The 26,665-nt window shown below is 53.8% G+C and overlaps 2 protein-coding genes and 1 long non-coding RNA gene across 3 annotated transcripts; all 3 read right to left on the bottom strand.

The window, feature by feature from the left end:
* Positions 1-222: 222 nt before the first annotated feature.
* Positions 223-5,447, bottom strand: LOC147646589 (uncharacterized). The gene is made up of 2 exons (XR_015281840.1): positions 2,637-5,447; positions 223-2,314 (listed from the first exon to the last, which is right to left on the bottom strand). It is a non-coding gene; the product is annotated as an uncharacterized LOC147646589 (long non-coding RNA).
* Positions 5,448-7,440: 1,993 nt separating this feature from the next.
* LOC147646588 (uncharacterized) lies at positions 7,441-16,473 on the bottom strand. Its single transcript, XM_086873272.1, has 14 exons — positions 13,703-16,473; positions 13,275-13,346; positions 12,830-12,901; positions 12,569-12,640; positions 12,380-12,481; positions 11,856-11,963; positions 11,098-11,169; positions 10,836-10,907; positions 10,647-10,748; positions 10,295-10,438; positions 9,854-9,925; positions 9,449-9,550; positions 8,660-8,825; positions 7,441-8,128 (listed from the first exon to the last, which is right to left on the bottom strand). Exons 1-14 carry the CDS (start codon positions 13,797-13,799, stop codon positions 7,903-7,905), a joined length of 1,479 nt encoding a protein of 492 aa, XP_086729398.1. The 5' UTR covers positions 13,800-16,473; the 3' UTR covers positions 7,441-7,902.
* An 8,944-nt stretch (positions 16,474-25,417) lies between these two features.
* Positions 25,418-26,421, bottom strand: LOC147646587 (olfactory receptor 14J1-like). The gene has a single exon (XM_086873280.1). It carries the CDS (start codon positions 26,401-26,403, stop codon positions 25,471-25,473), a length of 933 nt encoding a protein of 310 aa, XP_086729406.1. The 5' UTR covers positions 26,404-26,421; the 3' UTR covers positions 25,418-25,470.
* Between the last annotated feature and the right edge of the window lie 244 nt (positions 26,422-26,665).

Genomic DNA, 26,665 nt, shown 5'->3' with positions numbered 1-26,665 from the left:
TCACAGAGGACAGCTTGGAAGCAGCAGCCAGAGCCAAGAGAGGCAGAGCCTGGCCCTGGGGTGCAGCACAATGTTGTGGTTTAGATTTGCTAATTTCGTTTCCCAGCCAACGCACCAAATAAATGTCATGGTTTTAAAGCAGTAGCTAAAAAATTACTAGAAAACTTACTTACTTCTTGCTGTGAGATGTGGATTAGAACAAGGTCAAAACAGGCTTAAAACTTAAAAGGAATAAAGAAAGTTTATTAACAGAACTACAAGAATAAGAACACCAGAAGAACTTCCAGAAAACCTCTTTCTCCCCCACTACCCAACCATTCCTTTGTTCACATGACAACATAGAGACAAAAAACTTGGAACTTTGGTGTTTAAAACACTCCCAATTCCTGCTAGAGTCTTTTCATCAGCTTTGTAGAGAAACAGATGTCTTCTGCTAATCTATGGAGTTTTTCGCAAGAAAACCATTTCTGTTACAGTTTTCTATTTCTCTGATGCCAGCTGCCTGGAAAAAATCTGTCAGCAGTTCACTCCTCCCATTTCACATCACTCTGAGGTGTGTTATGGGTCAAATGAGTCTCGGGATGTCATTTTTAAGGATGAGTTATTCAAAGGCAAAAGTTCTCTTCATCTGTCTCTGTGAGCTTCCCTGGAAACAGAAGTTTTCTCTTTGCCTCTCAAGGCCTCAAATCTTCAACTATTACTTTTCCCCACTCTGTTCCAGCACCTCACTGTATCACAATTACTCCACCTTTTGCTCAAAATCCACACTTTGAACACTCCATTCCTCCCAATATACTCTGTCATGAATTAAAGGAGTTTTTTCAGGACACTATTGTCCATCTCCATAGCTTTAACAGACAAATATTTCAGCTTATAAAGCATCTCCTTATTCTCTCTTCCTCATCTAAAACTTAACTCTTTTCTTCATGGTCTTTGATGGTTTTATGATGTCGTCTTCATGTTATCTCTCTCTCTCACCCTTCTCTCCCTCTCAGAAAAAGAGTAATCTGCAAGTCTCATCCAGGTAGTAAAAGAGTTAAAGTCTTGGAAAGCTGCAGATGTTGATGGTGTCAGGTTTCAGTCCAGCAGCAGAAACTGCAAACCAAGCCAGGCCGGCCGGCTCCGTTTCTCCCCCCCCGCCCTCTGCGGCCTTGTCCGGCCTGGAGGGGGGAGGAGGCCGAGACAGAGCCTGTTACCTCGTCAGAAGCCAGAAACCAAAGAGAACAAGAGAGCCCTGGCTTTACATCTTAAGGTGGTGTTCACAAGTTGATCTCACTTTTCAATGGTCAAAACTGCTGTCAGTTCTTAGAAATGACCAATAATTGGTCACAAGAAAAGACTCCTATCAGCCTCTCGCAGCTCAAACTTCCTCCCAGCTCCCAAAGCTATCTTAAAGGTAAAGTCACCCCATGACACACCTGTCTTCCAAAACAAAGACAGATGGGGAGTTTCTCCATCCTCCTTACCTTTGCGCGGCCGGTAGAGGTCTTGGTTCCCCATGCTCTTTTTGTGGGGCTTTTTGTGTCTGTCCCTCTCCACTATGGTGGAAGGGCTTGAGTTGTGTCTGTGCCCCTCCGACTTAGGGGGACAGGGGATATTTGCTGCCCCCCTTCTGCTTCTGGGAAGCCTGTGCGGGCTCTTTGTCCCTCTCTGATTTGGGGGGTGCCAGTGTTGTCACTATCTTGGCAGCCCCCAACCGCTCTTTGACCTTTTCCAGGCCAAGGGTGTTCTCTGTCCCGTTGCAATTTGCGGGGCTGGCACAGGCACAATTCCCCTCCTCTTTGGGGGGGCTGGCAGTCTCCCCTTCCCACTCGCACTTGGGGGCTACTCTGGGCTACATTAATCTCTTATTTTGGGGGGGTTGGGTATTTATCTCCCTTCAGTTTGGGGGGCCCAGGGATCGTCTTCATCCTCCTCCAGTTTTGAGGGGCCTGGGAGTAGTCTCTGCCTCTCACCGATTTGGGGGGACTGGTGCAGGCTCCACCCCCCTCTGATTTTGAGGGACAACCTGGAGGAAAGGCATCAAAAGCTTGACAAAGGCTGAAGGGAATGCTCTGATTACCCCTTTTGCCAAGAGGTTCTGTTAGCTGAAGTTGCTAACAAGGACCAGACTCGCCAGCCCGCAGTGGGTTTCGGGTTGTTTTATTTCCTGGGCCCTCAGTCCTGCGTGGGACACGGGAACTGGCTGCTGCAGAGGCTGCGGCAAGGCATCAGAAATGCCCGCCCAACACCCAAGGGTGGTAGAAGATCTGCTCCAGCACTGGCCGATCCATGGGGTGCTTGGACAAACACCAGCAGATCAGATGTTGGCACTCTGGGGAGAGAAGGCAGAAAGCAGCGCTCACTTGCAGAAGGCTCCTGCCCAGCTGCTCCCGGCGCCTGCAGAAGCCGGGCCACGCTGCGTGTGCTCAGAGCTGCCCTGGGCGGGAGAGCGGCACAGCAGGATAAGCCGTGGCCTTGATTGGGAGGTGGCCCCTGCCTGGACCCACCACCGCTGTTTGGCATCCCCGGGCCCGCCGTGCTGGGCCTTGCATGCTGAGCCCACGCCCGCTGCCTGCGGCCATGTCCCACCCTCGGCCCCGGCCATATCCCTGCTTGCCACGGCCCGCTCTGTCCCGCTGTCCCCGCTCACTCACCAGCTCGTCCCACGGCAGGACCGTGTCCTGGGCCACGCACTTGATAGCCACCTGCAAGCCATGGAGAGAGGGGGGCTGAGCTCAAGCCTGGCTCCAGGACACTTGCTGCTCCTCCACCTGCTCCTGAGATGGCTCCCCTGGATCGGGCTGGGCTCCCACTTGGACCTGGGGACTTTCCCTGGCTCTGTCAGTGGTAAGGGCTGCACCTGTGCTGTTGAGGTCCAAGGGTCCAAGTGAGCTGGGAGACCTGTCCCTGGGCTCTGCACCTTCTGCAGGCTGACAGGTCTGGCTGAGCCTCTCCGAGGGATGGAGGCTGTCAGAGATAGCAGAGGCTCCTAGCACCATGGACATTCTCTGACAGCCTGAGCTTCTTGCATGGGTGGCAGGTGTTTTCTGCTGTGCCATCCTTGCAAGGGTTGAGGCTCTCCCAGGGATGGTGAATCTTGCTGGGAGCAGCCTCCTGAAGGGATGGCGGCTTCTGGAGAAGCTGGGCGAGCCACAGCAGGGCACGTGGCCTCACTTCATCAGCTTCTCCAGTTCTTTCCACATCGCCTGCCACATCCCAAAGAAGAGCGGCACAAATGTCCCATTGAGTGCCCAGTGCTGGATCATCACTTCCTGCAGCTCTTGGGCCACTGCCACGCAGGGACTGCAGCTGCAGGAGCTCTCCAGAGGGCTTGCGGGAGCGCCTGGCCGCTTGCGAGGGGTCGCCTGAGGCCTGGAGAACCTGGGAGCCGCAGGGGCTGCTCGGTTCCTCCATGAGCCTCTGGGCCTAACCCTGGGGCGCTTCCATCTCCTCCTCATCTGCTGCCTCCGTGGTTTCCAGTGGCCAATGGCCCACCAGCCACAGCAACCAGCAGCAGGACAAGTGCAGGCATCAGGATGCCACCGTCACACATGGCTACGGCACGTCCCATGGTGACTGCACTGGCAGCTGCGGGGGCTGGCCCGGTTTATATAGGGCTGGCGTGGTGATGTCACAGTGCTGTGGCCAGGACAGCTGTGTGACATCATGGCCCTGCATCACCCCAGCGCTCAGCTCCTTTGTGACATCACGGCCCCACCCAATTCAGGGATCACACAACCGGCTCATCCCTGAAGATGAACATGGCCACGAAAAGCCTGGAAATAAGAACCGGAGCTCAGCCCCTTGCAATGAATCCTTCCCTGGAGCAAGTGGCAGCACATCAGGAAGAGTGCTGCTGCCACCTGTGTCAAGCCCCAGCTCCCAGAATGCTGCAGCGGCACCAACTTCAAACAACCACTACTCTGTGCTGGAGAAGATCCCCCAGAGACAAAGGGAGGTGAAGTTCCTCTGTCTCTGGGGAGATCTGAAATGGCTGGCGAGGACTGCAAGAGTTTTTTCTTAGCAGCTCACCAACTTCTGCAGAGCCTCTGTTGTAAATCAATCAGGATATTCCAAAGAGCACTCATTCTTGTCCCACTGCTCTGGTCTTGACTGCCATAGGGTTCCTTTCTTCCCAATAGCTGGCACATGCTGCGTTTGGATTCAAGATGGGGATGCTGTAGTTCAGTCAGGGGTGGTTTGTTTTCTGCTGAGCAGGGCTTGCCCTTTTCCAGGACTTTGCAGTGTCCCTTGGTATAATGCATGTTTTCCACTGGGAAGGGATGGGTGAGATGCAAAGAGAGATGGAAAGAATGCATTAGAAAAGCTGCACTGTGTCTGTGTCCGTGTTTGTCAGGTGACCATCCACATCCTGGAAGGGGATGATGTAATTTCTATATTTTTTTTATAAATGTATTTAACAAGTCAATTTTTATTGTGCCTCACATTTTTGGCCACCTTCGTCTCCAGCTGAGCTTTCACTGCACCAAATTTCTTGCTACAGTGGCAAGAAGCATCTCTGTATTCTTCTCCTGACCTTCATTCCTTGTCCTCTACCCGTCCCATCCCGCACCAGGGAGCGGGGACCTTCCTGGGGCAGATGCAGGAGGATATCCAGGACAGTCCTTGCCTGGGACGGGTGTCAAGGAGATCCAGGAGGGTTCAGTGTCCAGCTCTAAGTCCTGGGACACCCTGTGCCGTGCTCCCAACAGCCCCGATTTTCAGGAAGGAGCCACAGCAGCCTCCTGGCCATCCATGGATTTTTCTCCCAGGAATTCACTGTGGAGCTTGTTTCTGTTTTCCTGCTCTTTCTGAGCTCCTGTCCACATGGCATGGAGCTGGAAGAGGTGGGAGGGGGCAGAACACACAGCTGGGGAACTCTTGAGGGCTGCTGTGTCACTGGCACCCTGCTTTCCTCCTCTCCCTTTCGTGTAGCTGTGGGCCGGGACGGAGCATTTTTCTGCGGGAGCTCCCGGTGCCCTGGATCCCTGCCCTGAAAGGGGAGGGCCTAGAGCCGGCATCTCTGCCCTGCCCCATGCAGCCAGGCTGTCCCACAGAGCTCCTGCAAAGCCCTGCTCCTGCCCGCCAGGACATTAATTAGCGAGGTTTTAATGAGGGAGGAAGGAACGGCGTTCATTAGGATGGGGATGGCGGGGAGCCGCTCCGAGCCGAGGGGGCGAGGCCTGAGCGGGGGGCAGGGCCAGTGCTGAGGGGAAAAAGGGCGGCAAAAGGCTCAGCCCTGCTGAGGGGAAACGTCCGGAAGGAGAAGACAGAGTGAAATTGTTGGGGAAAAGGGAGACACGCACCCCCAACGGTGGCTGGGGAAAGCTCCACACATTCCAGCCTGCATAGCCCAGCCCCAAACCCAGGGGAAGCCCTGGCTAAAATCCAGGATAAACAGTGCTGAGGATCCAAGGAATCAGAGCCATGATCCATGTGGAGAGTGTCCCTGACAGGAGGAACGTGAATGGAAGTGAGCGAGGCTGGGGCAGGAGGGTCAGAGCGAGCAGAGTAGGGGGAGTCTCTGTCCATGGCAAGGCCCAGGGCAGCCCTGTCCCGGCAAGTGGGCAGGGAGTGGATCCTTGAGCTGCTGCACGTTTGTGCTGCTTTCGCTGAACCGGGAACCCCCTCATTGCCCGGGGGGAGCTGGTGGCAGTGGGGAGTGGGAGAGGAAAGAAGCGGAACACAAGGATCTGTCCTACAGCCACATGGACTGCAATGCCGTGTTCATGGGCTGTGCCAAATGGCTGCCCTGTTGGGAACAGAACCAGAAACCTCCACCAACATCCTAATTTACTGCTCTAGAGAAAGAAAAAATTCCCAACTTTAATTCCAGGGAGGATAATTTAATATCTCCTTGGCATCTGGAGATCTATTACCTGAATCCAGTCATGAGTTTCCTTCAGGTCTTCACCCTCAGGACCAGTTTAAAAGACAGTGGGGTTAAACTCTTTCCCACTTGTTAAATCTGGATCATCCCGTTCTGTGAGGGACTTTCTTGGTTGCCACAGCCTTAACTTGCTGTGAGGCTTTAAGGATTAGAGAGCCTCCTACTCTCCTCACTTACCATTAAAGCCGTGGCTGCACAAGTTTACAAACAATGGGGCCACCTCTTGCCAGGTGGTCTAACATTTTAGAAAAAGGGGCCATTGGTCTTCAAGAACTGCCCTGTAGTGTTTTGCACTAGAACTCCTTTGGCCTGCTTCTGTTCAACACCCACATAAAATTCAAATTCTTTTTCCCTGTTTGGAAGGGCTAGGGCAGGTTCTTCAGTTCATCTGCTGTTTAAGACTTCAAAATTCTGACAGTAGTTTTGCCCATTGAAAAGTGACATCAACCTGTGAACACCACCCTTTAAAAGTTAATCCCGGGAATTTCTCTTTCTCTTTGGTTTCTGGCTTTTGAAGAGGTCACAGGGCTCCAGTTCATCCTCTCCCCAGGTCTGACAAGGGCACGGGGGGAGCAGGGCTGGCCGGAGTTCTGCGGTTCCCGGCGGGGGATGGAGACTGTGAAGTGACAGGAGCCCCTTCCCAGAGGGAAGTACTCCCATCTGTACTACTGGACTGCCCTGATTGTCAATCTTTGACTTCTTCAAAGGGTCATTGCTAAACAAAACCTTGGTTTTGCCTGCTGACATTGCTGGTCAGGCGGTGTCCCAGGAGATGCTCTTGATGGTTTCCTCTTTTCCTGGGCTTGGCACTGGAGGAGGTCCAGGCCCAGGTGATGCCACTGAAGGAAATGTGCCCTCATCCCAGGGACGCTCAACACGGACTCCCCCAGCCCCTCAGTGCCCCGCTGCTGGTCACAGCAGCCCCTGCCTGGCTCCTGCCACCCACACTCTGGTCAGCCCTGCCTGCTCCTGGACATGGGGCTCAGCCAGGGCTGGTGCTGTGTGGGCTTTGCTGGTGGTACCAGCTGGACACTGGGGTGAGAGCTCCATGTCTTTATTGGAACAGAAGAGCTGTGCTGGGCCCTGCCCTGGCAGGAGGGACCCACCTTCAGTCCAGGCCACAGAGCAGGGCGGGTCCCTTCAGGGACACAGGGCCTTGCTGTGGGTGGTGGCAGCATCTGCACAGCAGCAAGCTGGTAATGCAGCTGTGACAGGGACATTGGGCATGGGCATGGAGATGTGAAATGTGTGGTGCAGGTGTCCCTGAGGGAGGTGTTTGGCCTTTCTTGTGAAGCTGCAGAGGGGCACCTATTGAGAGAGAAGATGGCTGAGGTCCCAGCTGCAGCTGGCACACAGGGACCCTCCTGCACAGCGGGGGATTCTCACTGTGCTCAAAGATTCCCTCTGAAGCCTAAGAGGGGAGCTTGTCAGAAGTCCCGAAAAATATCTGGGAAAAGGTCTTAAGTTAGTTGTTGAGACTAGGTACAAATCTCCAGCGAGAAAAGAGCCTCTCCAGTAGGCTGGGTGTTTTGGGGTGTCTTAGTTCTTCCTAGAATGAAGATTACCAATTTAATGCAATTTCAGTTTTTATTCTAGATGTGTAAAAATGTTCCAAGATTTTCTGAATTCTAAAACTACTCTAAAAAATCCTGAACTACTATGGAAATAAGTAAAAAAATATTTGTAGATTTCTTTCTACAAAAAAATATTTCTAAATATTTCTAAAAGTTTCATATTTCTATGAATGAAAATCAAAGACAAAAGCGGGTTGTCTTTTCAGAATTCTAAAACTAATTTGAAAAATACTAAACAACTGTGGAAATTGGGAAGAAATATTTTGGGTTTACTTTCTATCAATAATAATTCTAAAGAGTTCTAAAAATTTCTAATCTCTACAAATGAAAAACAAAGTCAACATGGTGCCCCATGCCCGGCTGCTGCCTGCCCAGCCAAGGCTGTGGCCAGCCAAGCAGCTGTGCCAGTGCTGGTGGTACCAGCCAGAGCCCAGAGCAGAAGCCCAAAGGTGTTGCTCAAGCCCTTCCCTGGCAGGAGGGGCCCACATTCAGGCCTGGCCAGGCACCAGGGCCAGCACCTGCAGGGACAGAGGGTCCTGTTCTGGGTGGTGGCGGCACAGCAATAAGCTGATAATGGAGCTGTGGCAGGGACAATGGACACTGGCTTGGAGATGGAGGATGACAGGTGCAGGTCTCCCAGACTAATGTGTTTGGCAGGACATCTGGAGGTGCAGAGGTGCTCCTGTGGAGAGAGGAGGTGGCTGAGGCCCCCAGCTGCCGCTGGCACGCAGGGACCCTCCTGCACAGCAGGGCCCAGAGCGGCCAAGGCTCCCCAGCATGGCTGGAGCTGCTGGCACAGCTTGGCCCAGCTGGACAGCTGCCCCTCAAGGCCCCGGCGAGCAGGGGATGGCTCTGGGCAGGGTCCCTGGCCAGGAGCGGGCCCCAGAGCGCCTCTGCCTTTCAAGGGCAATCTCGTCCCCGCTCTTTCTCCTGCCCAACTTGCTTTGCCTCTGCCCGCTGCTCCTGGGGCTGCTCTTGGCCAGGCAGCCTCAGTGGGAGCCAGCACTGGCTGCAGCCTCAGCGGGCTCCCCAGGACAAGGCCCAGCAATTAAGAGGCCAATTAAAAGCCTGGGCAGCAGCAGAACTTTTGGCAGAGTTATTTGGGCAACCACTGACTATCTACAGGTCCACAGCAGACTCACTGGGAATGTTTCTATTCTACAATAGACTTTCAAAAGAAGCTGTTTGAGGGAAAGATGAACAAAACACTCACCGTTTTGTCTTCCAGCAATACCAGATTCCAACACCACATAAAACGAGTACATGCACCAAACAAATCAGGCCTGCCATTACTTCTGGCCAACAGCGTGTTCCCTGACAGAAACCTCTTCTGATGTCCTTCTGGGAATTGGGAACACGTGTTGTGGTGCTGGCTGCATCTGTGGGAGCAATGGGCAGTGAGAGCCCGTGCTGTGCTGCGCTGCTGAGCTGGCAGCATGGTGGGTATGTCCAGGATGTTCTCTGTTTCCCCCAGAGCTGGGACCTGCAGGCACCTTGTTGGCCCTTGGCACAGGCTGTGCCACCCAGCAAAGCCCAGAAGGCCGGGAGCAGAGCCCGGGGGACAGCACAGCTGCTTGGGCAGTGGCTCCTTCCAGGGACACGGGCCAAACCCATCCCTGAGCAGCCACTGCCACCCCTGACCCTCCCTTCTCCATGACATCTCCCCCAGCCCAAGGGGACAGAGCCAGGCCCTGTCAGGGGCCAGTGCAGCCCCTGCCCAGTTGGGAGCCAGGGCTGGCTGTGGCCCTGGGCTCGTGGCAGGGCTCCCGCTCGGGGCTGCTCCTGTGCCTCGGGCCTCTGGGCGCTCACGGCTACCTCTGGGAGCAGCTGCAGTGGGATAGATGTTGGTGCATGAGTCCCATTTCCCAGGAGCTGGAAACGAGCTCCAGAGGCCTGGAAGCCGAGGTGCCTCCAGCTTTGGCTGCTGCTGGGTCATGCAAGGGCCAGCCCTAGGGGAAGAGCTGCTGGCACACAGCCCCGCCAAGGTGCAAAGAGCAATTACCTCCTGTGTCTGGGCCTGTGCCTGGCATCGCCTTCTTTCCTGCCAATGAGCCACTGCTTCCTCTGGGAAACGTCTCCACCTGCATGGTCTTTTGGTCCATCCCTTGAGAAAGGAAGAGGCACAGCTGAATCAGATGGAGAAGTTCTTGATTTGGGTGCTGGCATTTTCAGGACCTCATGCTTGTCAAATATGGGGATAAGGTTCAAAAAATGCCTTGGCTTTTGGGCCAGGGCCAGGGCCCTCCCTCCTCCAAAAAGCTGCCAATTCTGAGCAGTAGTGAGGGGATGGCGCAGGGTGAGGGCACACACGTGCACTGCTCTGTCCTGACACCTGCAGCGATGCTGCCCTGGCTGAGATTTGGGCTCTGAGCTGGCAGCTCTCTCAGGGGGAAAGGCCTTCACCTACCCTCGCCATCTCCCAGGGCCTCAGTCCTGGACGTGGGTTGGGAAGCCAGATCACCTTCACCAGGAGGCTTGGCTGCAAGGAAAGGCAGGACAGAAGAGCTCCCGTGGCTCTGTAGGAGATCCTCAGGCTCCCTGGGGCTGGTAAAGGAGCTGCACAAGGCACAGCCCAGGGGCACAGCCCCTTCCCTCTCTGCTCCTCTCCGTGGCTGCACAGAGCACATGGAAGGAGACACTGGCATTGCACATGGGAAGAAGATTGACAGCTAAATGCTCCTTCCTCCCACTGACAGCGATGCTGGGGGATCACTCAGGGCTCCAGAAGGGAGCAGGGCAAGGCTTCCAGAATCCTTCAGCCCTGAGATTATGTTAAGGGATATGGCACATGAGTGAGCTCTTGCCACCTTGACATTATTCCATCAGGAAAAGCACATTGAGAACTTGCCTCCAGCATTCTCCAAGTCTTGCCAGCCGTCATCTAGCTGGGCTTCCAGATAATCCATGTCCTGATCCCAGTCTAGAAGCCAGTACAGATCAGAGCCACGTCCATGGTGCGCTGGGATCCACTTCTGCCTTGGGGTAGTGGGCACTGCAAGGGGTTTGGGTTAGATCGTGAGTACCAGATGTTGATGGACATGGCCAAAGCTGCAGAGGGGCCTGGGGAGCTCTGGGCTGGCTCTGGTCACTCTCCACCCTCTTTGCAGGCCCTGTGCAACATCCCTGGTAGGGGGTGACAGGGCCAGAGCAGGGGTCCTGGCTGTTGAGTCTCAGGAGAAGGCTGAGGGACATGGACCCACCTTGTCTTCCCTGCAGCATTTCCTTCAGCATTTGCCTCATGGGTTTTGATGGCACATGGGGTTTCTGGTGTCCTGCAGCTTTGTTCTTTCCACTTGGAGGACCTTAAGAGAAAACAGTTCCCCTTTGCAGGAATGGATCCCAGAAAACCAGTGCTCAGCCTGTGGGGTCAGGAGGGACACACCACTCACCCCTGCGATGGGAGCTGGGCTTGTGTACAGTTACCAACCCAGGAGCTGGGAAAGTCCTCCCTGCAGACACACCTGTAACTCAACAGCCACAGAAGCTTCTGTCACCTCTGCTCATCTGCACAGGCAGCACTGAGCCATGGGAGAGGTGAGGGGAACACGATGGGCGAGGGCACACACGTGTATGTCTCTGTCCTGACACCTGCAGTGGTGCCAGGACATTGAAACTGCTTATTCTGCCAGGAAAGGACCATTGAGAACGTACCTCCAGCATTTCTCAAGTGTTTCAAGCCGTCATCCAGCAGGGCCTCTGGATAATATAAGTTGTGATTCCAATCTAGAAGGGAGCCCAGATCAGAACCCTGCCATGGTGTGCTGAGATCCCCTTCTACTTTTGACAACTGGGCACTGCAGGGGTGTCAGGTAAGACCCTGGGTGCCAAATGTTAGAGGACAATGGCCAAAGCTGCACAGGGGCCAGAGGACCTCTGGGTTGGTGTCTGGTCACTCTCCAAGCTCTTTGCAAGCCCTGTGCAACATCCCTGGAAGAGGTGGCTGGAGCAGCCCAAGGCCCACTGGGGCTCTCTCACGGCTACAGCTGAAAGTCTTGCTAAAGCAATGGGGAAAAACTGCAGCAGGCAGTTGCACAACTATCCCTCCCTCACTCCTGCCCTCTCTCCCTCCCTTCCTGCCTTCCTCTCTGTCTCCATCCCTCTTTTCCCTGGGACAGCTCCCCCAGCCCAAGGGGGCAGAGTCAGGCCCTCTCAGGACACACTGGAGCCTTGGCCTCCCCCTCTGCCCATTCCCCACCATGGGCACCCCTTTGCAGCCCCTGCCAGGTTTTGGGACGTGTCTCCCATGGATGGACCCCAGCAGGACTGCTCAGTAGCCGAGTGCCCTGAGCCTCCTGGGGATAATTCCTCTGGGCTGTGCCGGTCTTGGCCGGGCTGTGCCTGCGCTGCCAAGCAGCAGAGATGGCAGCTCAAGCCTCAGCAGGGCTCAGGCCCAGAGGCACAGCAATTACCTCCTGTGACTGTGCCTGGCATGGCCTCCCTTCCTGCAGCAGAGGCTGCCCATGGGCCACTGCTTCCTCCGGGAAACGCCGCCTTCAGCACAGCCGCTCTCTCCACTTCTGCAGAAAGGGGCAGCTGGATCAGATGGAACCATTCCCCACTGGGGAAACTTCAGGAGGCAATGCTTGTCAAAGGCATGGTTAAGGATCAAGAAACCCTGAAAAATTTTTGGCATTGGCCAGGGCCTACAATATCAAAACAGCTGCCCTTTCTGATCTACCTGGGGACCGAGAAATTGCAGGGGATCTCAGTGTGAGCATGACCCCTGCTGCACTTTGGGCTCCCTGCCTGCTGATGCCAAATGCCTTCCTGCAGAGGCTGGGGAGAAGCTGCAGCCAGGCCAGGCTGGGAAACAGCCGTGCAGGCCGTGAAAGCAACAGTGGGGCAGCGAGGCTGCCATGGATCCTCTTCCCACTGTGCAAAGAAAGCCCCTGGCTGCTGAGTCTCAGGAGAAGGCTGAGGGACATGGACCCACCTTGTCCTCCCTGCAGCATTTCCTTCAGCATTTGCCTCATGGGTTTCGATGGCACATGGAGATTCTGGTGTCCTGCAGCTTTGTTCTTTCCACTTGGAGGACCTTAAGTGAAAATAGTTCCGCTTTGCAGGAATGGATCCCAGAAAACCAGTGCTCAGCCTGTGGAGTCAGGAGGGACACACCACTCACCCCTGCGATGGGAGCTGGGCTTGCGTACAGTTACCAACCCAGGAGCTGGGAAAGTCCTCCCTGCAGGCACACCTGTAACTCAACAGCCACAGAAGCTTCTGTCACCTCTGCTCATCTGCACAGGCAGCACTGAGCCACGGGAGAGGTGAGGGGATGGCACAGGACAGGGGCACACATGTGCACGGCTCTGTCCTGACACCTGAGCTTTGGGCTTTGGGCTCTGAGCTGGCAGCTCTCCCAGGGGGAAAGGCCTTCACCTACCCTCGCCATCTCCCAGAGCCTCAGTCCTGGATGTGGGTTGGGAAGCCAGATCACCTTCACCAAGAGGCTTGGCTGCAAGGAAAGGCAGGACAGAAGAGCTCCTGTGGATCTGTAGGAGATCCTCAGGCTCCCTGGGGCTGGCAAAGGAGTCACGCAAGGCAAAGCCCTGGGGCACAGCCCCTTCCCTCTCTGCTCCTCTCCGTGGCTGCACAGAGCACATGGAAGGAGACACTGGCATTGCACACAGGTAGAAGATTGACAGCTAAATGCTCCTTCCTCCCACTGACAGCGATGCTGTGGGATCACTCAGGGCTCCAAAAGGGAGCAGAGAAAAATTTCCAGAATCCTTTAACCCTCATGCGATCTTAACAGAAACGGCACATAAGTGAGCACTTTCCACCTTGACAGATTATTCTGCCAGTACAAGTGGCAATTCAGAACTTACCTCCAGCATTCTCCGAGATTTTCAAAGTCTCATTCACCAGCGATCCCAAATAATTCAAGTCATGATCCCAATCTAGAAGGAAGCACAGATCAGCACCATGTCCATGGTGCGCTGGGATCCCCTTCTGCCTTAGGGAACTGGACACTGCGAGGGGTTTGGGTAAGGCTGTGGGAGCCAGATGTCAATGGACATGGCCAAAGCTGCAGAGGGGCCTGGGGAGCTCTGGGCTGGCTCTGGTCACTCTCCACCCTCTTTGCAGGCCCTGTGCAACATCCCTGCAGAGGCAGCAGGACCAGCCCAGAGCCCCTGGGGACTCTCTCCCTCCCACAGAGGAAACCCTCCCTAAAGGCCTGTGGAAAACCATCCCCAACTCTTCCCAGGAGAAGGAAGTGCTGTCCCAGGAAAGGGAAGCCAGGCCACGGGCTCACCTGCTCCCTGTGCTCGCTGCGGAGCAGCCTGGGCAGCCCTGTCAGGCAGGGCCACTGCCAGGAGGAGCAGGAGGAGGAGACGCAGAGCAAAGGCCATGGTGCCTTGCCTTCTGCCAGTCCTGCAGCTCTTGCTGCCACCACTGTCCTGACACAGCTGTCCCAATGTCAGCACCGCTTCTGCCGCCGCCGCTGCTGCCGCAACAGTCGTGGTCAAGGACTGACTGCTCGGTCCTCGTGGTGCTGTGCAACCACGGGGCTCTGGGACCTCTGTGACCTCAGAGCCTGCTGTCACCTCAGCCTGCTGTCACCCCACAGGCTGCTGTGACCTCATGGCCAGCGAGGAATTGTGTGGGGAGTGGGATCTGCCTTCTTCACCAGGGAGCTCATCCTGCCCATCAGCTCTGCCCAAGGGCTATGACAGGGTCCCAGCCCAGCTGATCCCACAGGCTGGGGGATGAAGGGATGGAGAGCAGCCCTGCTGAGAAGGACTTGTGGCTGCTGCAAGGAGAGAGGCTGGACATGAGCCAGCCATGTGCCTCCAAAGGAGGCTGCCCAGCAGCTTGAAGGAGGTGATTCCACCACCCCTCTGCTCTGGTGTGAGCCCACCTGGAGTACTGCATCCACCTCTGGGTGCCCAGCACAGAAAGGACATGGTCCTGTTGGTGCTAGTCCAGAGGAGGGACAGAATGCTCTGAGGGCTGGAGCCCCTCTGCTTTGGAGACAGGCTGGGATAGCTGGGGGTGTTCAGCCTGGAAGAGGGAAGGCTCCACGCAGACCTGATTGCTACCTTTCAGTACTTTAAGGGAGCTTGTAAAAAAGACAGGACAGAATTTTTAGTAGGGCCTGTTGTGACAAGACTGAGGGGGAATGTTTTCAATCTAAAAGACAGTAGATTCAGACTAGACCTAATGAAGATGTTTTTTACACTGTGGGTTTTGAAACCCTGGCACAGGTTGCCCAGAGAGGTGGGCATCCATCCCTGCTGACATTCAAGCTCATGCTCTGAGCAACCTGATCCAAAGGTGTCCCTGCTCACTGCAGGGCACTGCACTAGATGGCCTTTAAATGTCCCTTCCAAGCCAAGCCATTCTGTGCTGCTGTGCACCAGTAGAGCAGTGCTGGAATAATGCTGGGGTGATGGTGCTGGCACCTGTGTTTCGGTAGTTGTGCCATTTAGCTGTTGGCCAAGAGAGGATTGATGGGCTGCACAGTGAAGTCTGCAAAGAACAGTGTGCTCAAGGAGAAACAGGAGAGGAACAGGGCTTCCAGCTCAGATAAATGCCAGCATTTTGCTCCCATTTCTTGTTAAGAAATAAAGCAATGTTCTGAAGATCCCTTCAGTGTGGGTGCACTATTGGCTGTATCAGTGCTTGTGTTCTGTAAAACAGGTGAGCTGTTACAGCTTCTTGCCCCATTTATCACTGGATAAAACCCAAATACTGCATTGCTCCATGTCTCCTTTCTTCCAAGTAAAGGCAGATTTTGTTCATTCTTCAGTGGGACATATTCATCTGTTGACAAGCAAATTCTTCTTGCCATTCACACAATGTTGATTTGCTCTAATCAGATTGTGATTAAGACCTACCTCTCACTGTAATTAAGGCTGATGGATTGTGAGGCAAGAGTTGCATAATTTGCCTTGGAGAGAGTTTTTCTCTAATTCAATGACATTTGAAGACAGGTGTAGCCTACCATACTTGTGGCATTAGTCTCCAACTCTGTCCTTTTCTCTAACCCAAGGGGAGGATCGACGTCTGCAGGTCTCATCTGTGCACCAAAAGAGTTAATATCTCACCCAGACCTGCAGATGCTTATGATGGTTTCTGCCGGGCAGTGGCCGAAGCAGTCACGGTGATGGATTTCATGCTGCCCTGGGGCTGTGCCAAGATCTCAGGGGGCTCAGCCAGAACAGTCATGGCTGTTCTGCCCACATGGCTGGTCCCAGGCCCCTGCTCCCTTCAATTCCAGCTGCGGGCCGATGGCTTCCCCTCCCTGTGCCCGGCAGCCGCTGGGGCCGTGCGGGCCGTGGTGAAGGGGCCTGGCCCAGCCCAGAGCCGCTCCCGGGGCCTGGCGGAGCCCGGCTCGGTGCAGGCCAGGCTGGAGCAGGGCCGGCCTGACCAGCACCCAGTTAACTCTTCACAGCTGGAAACAACAGAGAGCTTTCCTGGGCTTGCCTGCCTTTAAAATGTGGATTTCACAGAGGCAGACTCAGCTTCAAAATTATTTAATAGCTTGACAATTCTCAGAGCCAGCTAGCTACTGGTTTTGCTAAGCACAGAGAAAACTCTTAGCAGCCCCCTCCTAGAATAAACATTTGCACGGGTGGCTTCTTTCCTCCTCAACAAATATCAACTAATATAAAACCAGCACAGACACTCAGGGTGAAGCAGAAAGCAATTTTGAAGCAATCGTTTTAAAGCAATTGTTTTAAATCAATTATTAAGCACAGATTGATGTCACTTCTCCAGACCACAGTGACTCTGCCACCTCCCCCCTGGCCAGCCCATTCCAATTCCCAATCAGCCTTTCTGGGAAGAACTCCTTCCTATTGTCCAGCCTAAACCTGCCCTGGTGCAGCTCAAGGCTGTGTCTCCTTGTCCTGCCCTCCAGCAGATCCACACTTGCAGCCAGCTTGGTGTCATCTGCAATTTGTGAGTGCTGGACTCGACCCCCTCAGCCAGACCCTCAGTGAAGATATTAACCAGGCCTGGGCCCAGCACAGATCCCTGGGGACACCACCAGGGACTGGACACCAGCTGGATGCAGCACCATCCCCACCACTCTCTGGGCCCGGCCTCCAGCCAGTTCTGCAGCCAGCAAAGAGTGCTCCTGTCCAAGCCGTGGGCTGCAGCTTTTCCAGGGAATGCTGTGGCTCTCCGTGTCCAAGGCCTTGCTCAAGTCCAGCTCGACACATCCAGAGCCTTTCCCGCACCCACCAGGTGGGTCAGCTGGTTATAAAAGGAGATCAGGTTGGTCAGGCAGGACCTGTCCCTCCTAAAGCCACGCTGGCTGGGTCTGAGCCCTGGGCCATCCTGGAGGTGCCGTGTGATGGCACTCAAGGGGATCTGTTCCAAAACCTCACCATGCACCGAGCTCAGGCTGACAGGCCTGCGGTTCCCCAGAGCCTCCTGCCAGCCCTTCTTGGGGATGGGCTCACACTGGCACCTCCAGTCCTCTGGGACCTCCCCAGTGAGGCAGGACTGATGAGGAGAAATGATGGAGAGCAGCTTGGGGAGCTCATCCACCAGCTCCCTCATCCCCCTAGCATGGATCCCATCCGATCCCATCCACCTGTGAGCATCTGAGTGGCTCAGCAGGTCTCTGACTGCTTCCCCCTGGATTACAGGGGGCTGTTCTGCTCCCTGTCCCCATCTACCAGCTCAGGAGAACACTTGTCCTGAGGAAAACCTGTCCTACTGTTGAAAATTGAGGCAAAGAAGGTGTTGAGTACCTCAGCCTTTTCCTCATCTTTGGTAACCATATCCCCCCCAATAAGGAATGAAGATTTCTTTCTTGAAGTATGTCAGTTCTTCCTGGACCCCTTTGTTTAAGGACTCCTACCCTTAAAAAAATCTGTACCTGATTCATTAGCAACCAAAGAACCATCCTGAATAGGCCATAATTTGCCCTCTGGAAGTCCAGTGTAGGAGTTTTGTTGATGCTCCTCCTTCTTTCACAGAATATTTCAAAACTCGATGATTTCATGGTCACTGCACCCCAGGCAGCCTCCAACCCCCACATCCCCCAGCAGCCCTTCTCTGTTTGTGAACAGCAGGAGATACAGCTTTCCTTGGCAGTGGCAAGAGAAGGAAACCTCCCCAAAGTGCAGCTTGGCAGGTTCAGCCTGGAGAGGAGGAGAAAGAAAAGTCCCTGCCAGGGTAGAATTTTGGTGCAGGAGGTGTCCCAGCGTGAGCCTGGACCATGCCATGGCTGAGTGTGCCAGGAGCCGGCAGTCAGTGGGGCCCAGGGATGCTCCAGGGGACTTGGAGTTTTGCGTCTGACTCCTTAAGCAGCTTCTTCAACCTTCTCTCAGTGCCTGAGGGTCCTGGACTCAGCCCCAAATCCAGCCTGGGGTTCATTAAAATACAGAAAGCCTTGGGGGCTCTTTCTCTTCCTTCCACTGTCTTCAAGTCCAAGGCTTGTGCAGCTGCTTGGAGTCAGTTTGGAGTTCTGTTAAGGAGGAAGATTTGAAAATCCACCATGTTTTTTATTTTATTTAAATCAAGGGTGTATTTTTCTATTTTCTAGTTGAGAGAAGAGGTGACAGAAGCATTCCCCAAGTGATCTTGATGCTGAATGTCTCCTGAGGTGGTCTGGTCATGGAGAAGAATGAGCCCCTTGTGGGCTGCCCCTGTTTGGACAACCTGCTCCTCACCCCGAGCCTCAGCATGTCTGACATCGCCCACCTGGGACTGACATCCCAAAACATCGAAAACATTTATCAATTTTTCTTTATAATTAAAATCTAATAGATAAATAAAAATAAAATTTTAATTTTTATAATAATATTAGTCTATCTTTTTATAAACTAATTTTAATATTTATATAAAATAATTGATACATTTTTAGCAACTAAAAACATTACTGGTCTTTGGTTTTAAGTACCACAATTCCCTTCATTAATTAACTGACCACTATTTCTCCCTCTTTATGCAAATTATTCCTATTTTTAGTTCGTTAATCATCTTTTTTATCATTTTCTCAGACAGGGGAGAACTGTCTGAGAAAACAGGGAGGAAAATCAGGGAACACAAAAGGGGCCTCTTTGTGGTCCACGGAGACTTTTCCGGGTAACATTTGAGGCAGTTTTGGGTCTGGGAAGGGAATTTAGAGAGAATTTGGGTGTCTGGAGGACACTTGGGGGAGCCGGGTGGGCACTTGGAGGGGCACTTAGGGATTCTGTGGGACAATTCGGGGTCTGGGGGAGCATTTGAGGGTCTAGGGGGGCACTTGGAGGTCAGGGAGGGGAATCTGGGGGCCCTTCGGGGTCCGGATGGACACTTGGGGGGCTATAACAGGGAATCTATGGGCCGCGGGGGATGATGGGAGTTGTAGGCGCCGGTATAATAGGGTTTAATGGGCCCGCGGAGCATGACGGGATTTGTAAGCACAGCTCCAATGGGTTCCGATGAGGCGTGGGGCATGACGGGAGATGAAGTCCCGGCTGGAATAGCGCTCTATGGGCGCCGCGGAGCATGATGGGAGCTGTAGTCCCGGAAGTGGCTCGGAAGGCGGGTTTGGCGGTGCGGGAAGGCACTTGGGAAACACTTTTGCATCCGAGCTGTGGCTGCAGGTCCTCGGGGCGAATGTATACGTCTCGGGAGCACTTGGGGGAACCTGGGGAGCTCTAACCGGGCTCTTTAGGGCGTGGGGCACGGCAGGAGGTTTTGGCGTGGAACTGTGTTCTGGGATGATGGGAGATGAATTCCCAGCAGTGGCTGGAAGAGGCGTCTGTGGAGTCAGGAGCATTCAGGGATCCAGGGACGCTTTGGGGGGTCCCAAACAGTCACTGAGGGGGCACTTGGGGATCCTGAAGAGTTTGGGGGAGACTTATGGGACATATGGGGGTGATACTGGTGTTCTGGGGAGCACAGGGCAGTCCATCCCAGTTCCTTCCAGCTCTCAACCACTCCCAGTCAGCCTCAGCGTAGCTGGACTCCCTGCCAGTATGATCTCAGTCACCTCCTGCATGATTCCAGTTCATCCCAGTATAAGTCCTGTTGCTTCCAGTTACCCCCAGCATGCACCCAGTCACTCCCAGTTCCTGCCTGTTGCTCCTGGCATGACCCCAGTTGCTCACAGGTGCTCCCAGTCAGCCTCAGCATGATCCCAGTCACTGCCATTATATCCCATTTGCCCCCAACCTGGTCTCAATTGCTTCCTGCAGTTTCCTACTCACTGCCAGTATGATCCCAGTTTCCCTCAGTGTGATTGCAGTCTCTCCTGGCATGGGCCCAGCTGCTCCCGGTATGATCCCAGTATGATGTCAGTACACAGCCAGTGCAATCTCAGCCACTGCCAGGATGATCCCAGTACAAACCAGTCCCTGCCAGTGCTGCCACTCCTGGAATCCCCCAGCCCTCTCTGTGTTCCCCCCTCCCGCATCTCCCCAGAGGAGCCCCAAGGGCTGGCAGTCCCCAGCCAGGGTCCCCAGCCAGCCCCAGGTTGGATCTGCAGCCCCCAGTTTTCCCAGTTTCCCTCTCCTTTTCCCCGGGCCGGGTTCCCCCCGTCCCCAGCGGGTGGGAGCAGCGGAGAGCCCCGCGCTGCCCATCCCGACCTGTCCCAGCTCCATCCCCGCTCCTGCCATGGGCTGTGAGGGGTTTGGGAACGGGGCACCGAGGGTGTCACTGCTCCTGGGGGAGGAGGAGGAGGAGGGATGGAACAGGAGGGATGAAGAAAGAAAATGAGAAAGAATGGAAGCAGGAGAAGGAGCTGATGTTAGGGAGGAGAAAGAAAAGGGATGGAAGGGGAGGAGAGGGAGGAAGATGTTGTAAATACTCCACGAACCCCTTCATTCTTGTCCCCCATGGGGATGTGTCCGCCCTTCACAGAACACGGGCGGGAAGGGGTCTCAAAATATATACAACAGGGACCTAAAATATTTTAGGTAAAGAAGGCTCAGACTTACGAGACGTGGTCCTGGGTTTATTCATGTGGATCACCCAGGGCAAGGAAGAGGCTGAGATTCCTCGGGTGCTATCTCTTAAACTTGGGGGAGGGGTGGTGAGGGGATACAGGGGGGTTACAGCCAATGGGATAGGGAAAAGCAAAGGGAGGTTAGGTAGGGACTGACCTTATACAACACCAAGGGTGAGTTCTTCCCCTGGGACAGACCATAATTGTTTAAATGAACTTCAACAGGAAGAGGAGGGACAAAAGAGGATCAGGGAAAGGAGAAGGAACCAAGAGGTCAAGAACTCCCGGAATTCACAGTCCCCCACTAGTGGGATCATCACCCCCATCCCACAGGTGACTGGAGAGGGGGAACTCAGCCCAGATATTGTGGGAGGTTCCTGGGTTGGGTTTTTGGGGAGGGGATATTTGTGACTTAAGGACTGCAAAGCTGAGCGGAAAATGCCCCTTGGGGGGACGCTGGGGGGTCCCAGCATCCCTAAGTGGGGAGATGGAAATGGGGGGAACTTTTTGGATTCCTGGCACTCCCAGCAGCCTGAGGAGGGATGGGATCGAGTAGACGGAGGGCCCCCCAGTACAAGCATGACTCCCAGCAGCTGGGACAGGAGGGAACCCCTGAACACCAAAGGGGAGATACCAGAGATGGAAAACTCCTGAGAGGCATTTTTAGGGCTGAACCTTGATGTTTTGGAAGTTTTTATGGATAACTTGTGATTTCTAGAGATGGACTTGGGCAGGAGGAACCCCCTAATCCAATGTGCTCATGAATTGTATTTTTCCCCAAACCAGGATTTCCCATTCCCAAACCTTAACTGGATGGAGGAGGAGGCTGTGAGGAAGAGGAAGATGCCCCAGGACACCCAGGCAGGTGAGGAGGAAGTCAGTGCCCCTTTCCCTCTCTCTCCTGCTCCATCTCCCAGCCCAGCATGGCCCCTGGCTGCAGGACAACCCCGCTGCCAACGCCGTCCTGCCGGGGACGCACTGGGGGGATCTCCTTCCCCTTCCCTCTGGCACGGAGGCAAATCCCATCCTCTCCTTGTCCTTCCTCCCCCAGACAAGGAGCTGAGGATGGAGACCAGGGAGGACAAATCCCCACGGCAGAACCTCATGGAAGCGGCCATTTTGAGCAGCTCCAGGGCACAAGTATCTAATGGGGTAGAAAAACCCTGGAGATCCCACAGGAAGAGGGGCTCCAAACCCAGTCCAGGGTACTCTGAAGAGGAAAGACCCACCCTGTGCTGGGAAGGCGGCCGGAGATGCAGCTGGGGCTCTGAGCTGGTGGTCCATGAGCAGCTTCAGGATGGGGAGAAGCCCTACAAGTGCTAGGAGTGTGGGAAGAGCTTCAGCCAGAGCAACAGCCTGATCTGCCACCAGATGATCCACAGTGGGGAATGGGCCTGTGAGTGTTGGGAATGTAGGAAAGGCTTCAGCTGCAACTCCCACCTTGTCACCCATGTAAGAGATGGTCCGAAGAGTCCCTCATCTGTCTCACAACTGTCTCAAGGACAGAGACTGAGACCCTGAATATCACAAGGGACTTGCTTTGGGGGTTTGGGCCTAGCTGAGGTGGATGTTTGCTAAGTGATTGTTTGCAGGTGGTTGCACGGTACACTGCTCTCGTTCCTGCTGGTGAGCAGAGGCTTGTGCATGGTAACCTGCACAACGGGTTCTCCATGACTCACGGCTCTCGTTCCTGCTGGTGAGCAGAGGCTTGCAAGACATGGATCGCTCCGTACCCTACACCTGCCCCCTGCGCAATGGAATTCATCACAATGATCATCAGTTGTTGGGGAGGGTGAAACAGGGAACCCTTATGAATGTGATTGTTTGGCAGAAGATTCTAAAATATGAAGGCTAGAATCGAAGTAGCAAGGAAAGTCTGCTTTGAGTCATAGGATACTGAGTACTGGTTAACCAAAGAACAATAGCCTAGCCAGCTAGAGAAGAATCCCTGTTGATAAAACAATGTCCTTCTGCTGATAGAAAGTCCAAAGGTCAAGAAGCAAGGAAAGAACTTGTAAAGCTTTGTAGAATTTAAAATGCAACACTGTATGTTAATATAGGGAAGCTCATAGGCTGTATGTAAATTCTTTACTGGGTGTGTCTCATAGTGATTGGTTACTGGGAATTAGAATATTCATTATAGAAAAAGATATATTGGATTGTAACAAGAACTTTGCTCTCTTAACTATTCTCTCCTACCTCTGAACCCCTCTCCCTCACCTCTTACCCCTTTACCCCTCTCCCCCACTCTTAACTCTCAGCCCCCTCTCCCTGCTCCTACCCCTCTCACTAGTCTTTCCTGCTCTCTCCCTCTGGTTTTTCCCTCTTTCCCTCTGTTGCTCTTACTCCCTCCCTCCCCTTTCCCTCTGTTGCTCTCTTCCTCCCTCCCTCCCCTTTTCCAACCTCCCCTGCTCTGCCCGCTCTCTCCCTCCTCCTCCTGACCACATGGACGCCGAGGCTGGTGGCGGACACGGGTCTCCCCTCTTTTTACCCTTATAATAAATTGCTTATACTTGAGCAGCTTGACCCTGGAGAAGTCTCACCGCAAGCGAGTGTTTTTACACAACAATAATCAGTCTCCTCTGGTTTTGGCCCTGCGCCCCTCGCTTTGCAAAAGACTATAAAATCACACCCCAAACTGACCTTCCTTTGAGATCTCCCCAATGGACAGAAGACTGCATCGTTGGACGGCTGAGTGGACTTTGACGTTGGTAGCTATAATCCCCTTACTCTCTTTTCCTTAGGCTTTGCTTTCTCCTCTTTTCCCTCTATTGCATATTAGTGCTGATGAGCACTCAATAAAGTGTGTTTTGCTGTTTAAGTCCTTGGTTTGCTGATAATCTTTTGTACTCTAAGACCGGCTAAAAGAACCACATCACGAATCCCACCTTGCGGATTGTGACATGCATTGCACTGAGGGAAGAATGTTGTGTATATGCAGATCACACAGGAATAGTGAGGGACACCACGGCCAAATTACGAGAAGGATTAGAAAAGCAGAAAAGAGAACGGGAAGCACAGCAGAATCGGTTTACATCATGGTTTGACCATTCACTGTGGCTGGCCACTCATATCTACCTTAGCAGGACCGGTCATAATGATTGTGGTAGCATTGATTTTTGGACCCTGTATATTGAATAAGCTTGTGTCATTTGTTAAAAGTCGCCTAGAGAAAGTTAGCATCATGTTGATAGAATGCCAGCAATTGCTTTAAAAATGTTCTTGTTTGAAATTCCCTTTAGCTATTCCCAGTTACACCCCGGTTATCTCTTGCTTAACATACCTTATGCTTTTAATATGAGTTTGTAATTGTTATAAAGAATAGAATAAAAATAGGATGCTTTTAGTATGTTAAGATTGTTATCTGGTTAAGATTGTTATGATGTTAAGATTATTAAGATGTTAAGAACGTTAAGACTGTTATGTCTTAGCCAAGGTAATTGTGCATAGGGAGGGGGGAAATGTAGTTAGTTACGGTCTGGCAGTCGGAAGATATCACGCTGTACGGGAAGATAGGGCCCCTCTCCTGATAGCCAGCAGAGTTTAGTTTATGATGTAAGCAGACGGAAGTGATGTAATGGACACATACTATAGAATGATGTATCTTTTACCAATAAATGCCATTTGCCATCCACCACATTGGAGTCTGCGAGCACATGGACCGAGCGACCTGGGGTTGGTCACGGTGCCGTTCCTGAACCAGGTCACCACGCCACCGAAGGCAACACCTCAGCCATGGGGGAAGGTGCTTGGCCAAGGGAAAAGGAGGCTCCCTGGGTGCCCTGCTCCCCTCTCCCTGAGGCGCTGAGAGCTCTGCAGCCCCTCCTGCCATCCCACCTGCCCAGGCCAGCACAACAGCCCTGGCCTTGGGGCCCTCAAGAGCTGCTCCTGCTCCAGGTCCAGGGACCATCCCAAAGCTGGGGCAGCCAGGAATCTGTGTCCAATCCTGTTCATTTCTGTTGTAATGGTGAGGGATCCTCAGCCACTTGGAGGTTGTTGATCAATTTTACTATTCCAGAGGCCACCTCTTTCTTGGGCTCATGGAATCAAGAGGCCCCTGTGACACTGCAGGGCCTTGTGGAACCATGCAGAGCATTGCAACAGAGCAGGACCTCGTGTCATGAGGCCCATGCCACTGGGACACTGCAGGGCCCCATGGAACCAAGGGGCCAGTGTTGCACCTCAGGGACTCATGGAATGAAGGAAACATGTTTGACACCATGGTGCCCAAGAGGCCCAGTGGTGACAGTGTGGAACCAAGGAGAGCATTGCTGCACTGTGAGACCTCATGGAACCAAGGATCTACTGTGACACTGTGGGGCCTTGGGGGACCAAGGCGCCATTGTGACACTGCGGGGCCCAAGGATCCATGGGACTTTGTGACACCAAGGGGTCCCATGGAACCAAAGGGACATTGTGACCCTGGGAGGCCTCATGGAATCATGGAGACCATTGGGACACTCCAGGGCCCCATAGAACCGTGGTGACACCAAGTTGGTGTGCTGGGAGTGTTGATGTGCTGCAGGGTAGGAGGGCTCTGCACAGGGACCTGGACAGGCTGGATCCAGGGGCCAAACCCAACAAGGTGAGGTTTAACAAGTCCAAGTGCCGGGTCCTGCACTTTGGCCCCAATGACCCCTGCAGTGCTCCAGGCTGGGGACAGAGTGGCTGGACAGCAGCCAGGCAGAAAGGGAGCTGGGGCACTGATGGACAGCAGGCTGGACATGAGCCAGCAGTGTGCCCAGGTGGCCAAGGAGGCCCCTGGCCTGGATCAGGAATGGTGTGGCCAGCAGGAGCAGAGCTTCAGTGCCACCCCTGACTTGTCCCCAGCTCTACACACAGACATTGCTGCTGCAGCTCCAGAGAAGGGAACAAAAGGCAGATCTCTGGAGAAAACTTTGCTGGGAGACCCTTTAGTTCATTTAAAGCCACCAAGAGCTCAGCCCCTCATTGACACAGTCTGTGGCCACAGGGAAGGTGGAGAGAAACAAAATGAGAAATGGCACAAACAATGACATTTATTTGTGGACAAGATTTAAACGTAAAACAAAGAAAAAGAATCTCCAAAACGAAAACAAGAACTATCAAAGATGACTTTTATTACAAGTGATTTGCAGAAACTGGCCAGCAGTTTAATGTTTCTGAAATTGTCCAGTCATCAGTGTCCACACTGCAGCCTTGAGCTCCTGGTTCCTCAGGCTGTAGATGAGGGGGTTCAGGGCTGGAGGCACCACTGAGTACAGAACTGACAGTGCCAGATCCAGGGATGGGGAGGAGATGGAGGGAGGCTTCAGGTTGGCAAATGTGCCAGTGCTGACAAACAGGGAGAGCACGGCCAGGTGAGGGAGGCAGGTGGAAAAGGCTTTGTGCCGTCCCTGCTCAGAGGGGATCCTCAGCACAGCCCTGAAGATCTGCACATAGGAGAAAACAATGAAGACAAAACAGCCAAGTGCTAAACAGACACTGACTGCAATGAGCCCAAGTTCTCTAGTATAGAAATTTGAGCAGGAGAGCTTTAAGATCTGTGGAATTTCACAGAAGAACTGGTCTAGGGAATTGCCATGGCACAGGGGGAGGGAAAATGTACTGGCTGTGTGCATGAGAGCACTGAGAAAGGCAGTGGCCCAGGCAGCTGCTGCCATGTGGGCACAAGCTCTGCCGCCCAGGAGGGTCTCGTAGTGCAGGGGTTTGCAGATGGACACGTAGCGGTCGTAGCACATGATGGTCAGGAGATAAAACTCTGCTGAGATGAAGAACAGAAAGATAAAAAGCTGTGCAGCACATCCTGTGTAGGAGATTTCTCTGGTGTCCCAGAGGGAATTGTGCATGGCTTTGGGCACAGTGGTGCAGATGGAGCCCAGGTCAGTGAGGGCCAGGTTGAGCAGGAAGAAGAACATGGGGCTGTGCAGGTGGTGGCTGCAGGCTACGGCGCTGATGATGAGGCCGTTGCCCAGGAGGGCAGCCAGGGAGATGCCCAGGAAGAGGCAGAAGTGCAGGAGCTGCAGCTGCCGCGTGTCTGCCAGTGCCAGCAGCAGGAAGTGGCTGATGGAGCTGCTGTTGGACATTTGCTGTGGCTGCACATGGGGACCTGTTCATGGAAAAAGAACAGTGACAAGTCAGGAGAGGCTGGGACTCTCCTTTGTTCCTGCTCTGGGAAAACCTTCACCCAGGTCCCTGCCTGAGCTCCAGCTGTGCTGTCTGAGTGTGCCAGGAGCAGCCAGGCCTGCGCCTGGGGGCTCTCCAGGAGCCATCCCTGCCCTGCTGCCCTGGGTTTGTGGCCATGTGGCAGAGGGACAAGGCTGGAAATTCAGGATTTGTCAGGGGAAT

Source organism: Cyanistes caeruleus, unplaced genomic scaffold (genome assembly GCF_971803275.1).
Source record: "Cyanistes caeruleus unplaced genomic scaffold, bCyaCae1.hap1.1 HAP1_SCAFFOLD_91, whole genome shotgun sequence".
Taxonomy (NCBI): Eukaryota; Metazoa; Chordata; class Aves; order Passeriformes; family Paridae; genus Cyanistes; species Cyanistes caeruleus.
This window is presented reverse-complemented; position numbering and strand designations above follow the sequence as displayed.

Bases quoted from the DNA above. Each gene is read 5' to 3' on its own strand.
- LOC147646587 (XM_086873280.1), bottom strand. From the start codon at position 26,403: ATGTCCAACAGCAGCTCCATCAGCCACTTCCTGCTGCTGGCACTGGCA.
- LOC147646588 (XM_086873272.1), bottom strand. From the start codon at position 13,799: ATGGCCTTTGCTCTGCGTCTCCTCCTCCTGCTCCTCCTGGCAGTGGCC. The intron at 12,902-13,274 runs GTAAGTTCTGAA...CTTTCCTTGCAG, and splicing joins AATCTCGGAGAATGCTGGAG to CCAAGCCTCTTGGTGAAGGT. The intron at 10,749-10,835 runs GTGAGTGGTGTG...TTTTCTCTTAAG, and splicing joins GCCCAGCTCCCATCGCAGGG to GTCCTCCAAGTGGAAAGAAC.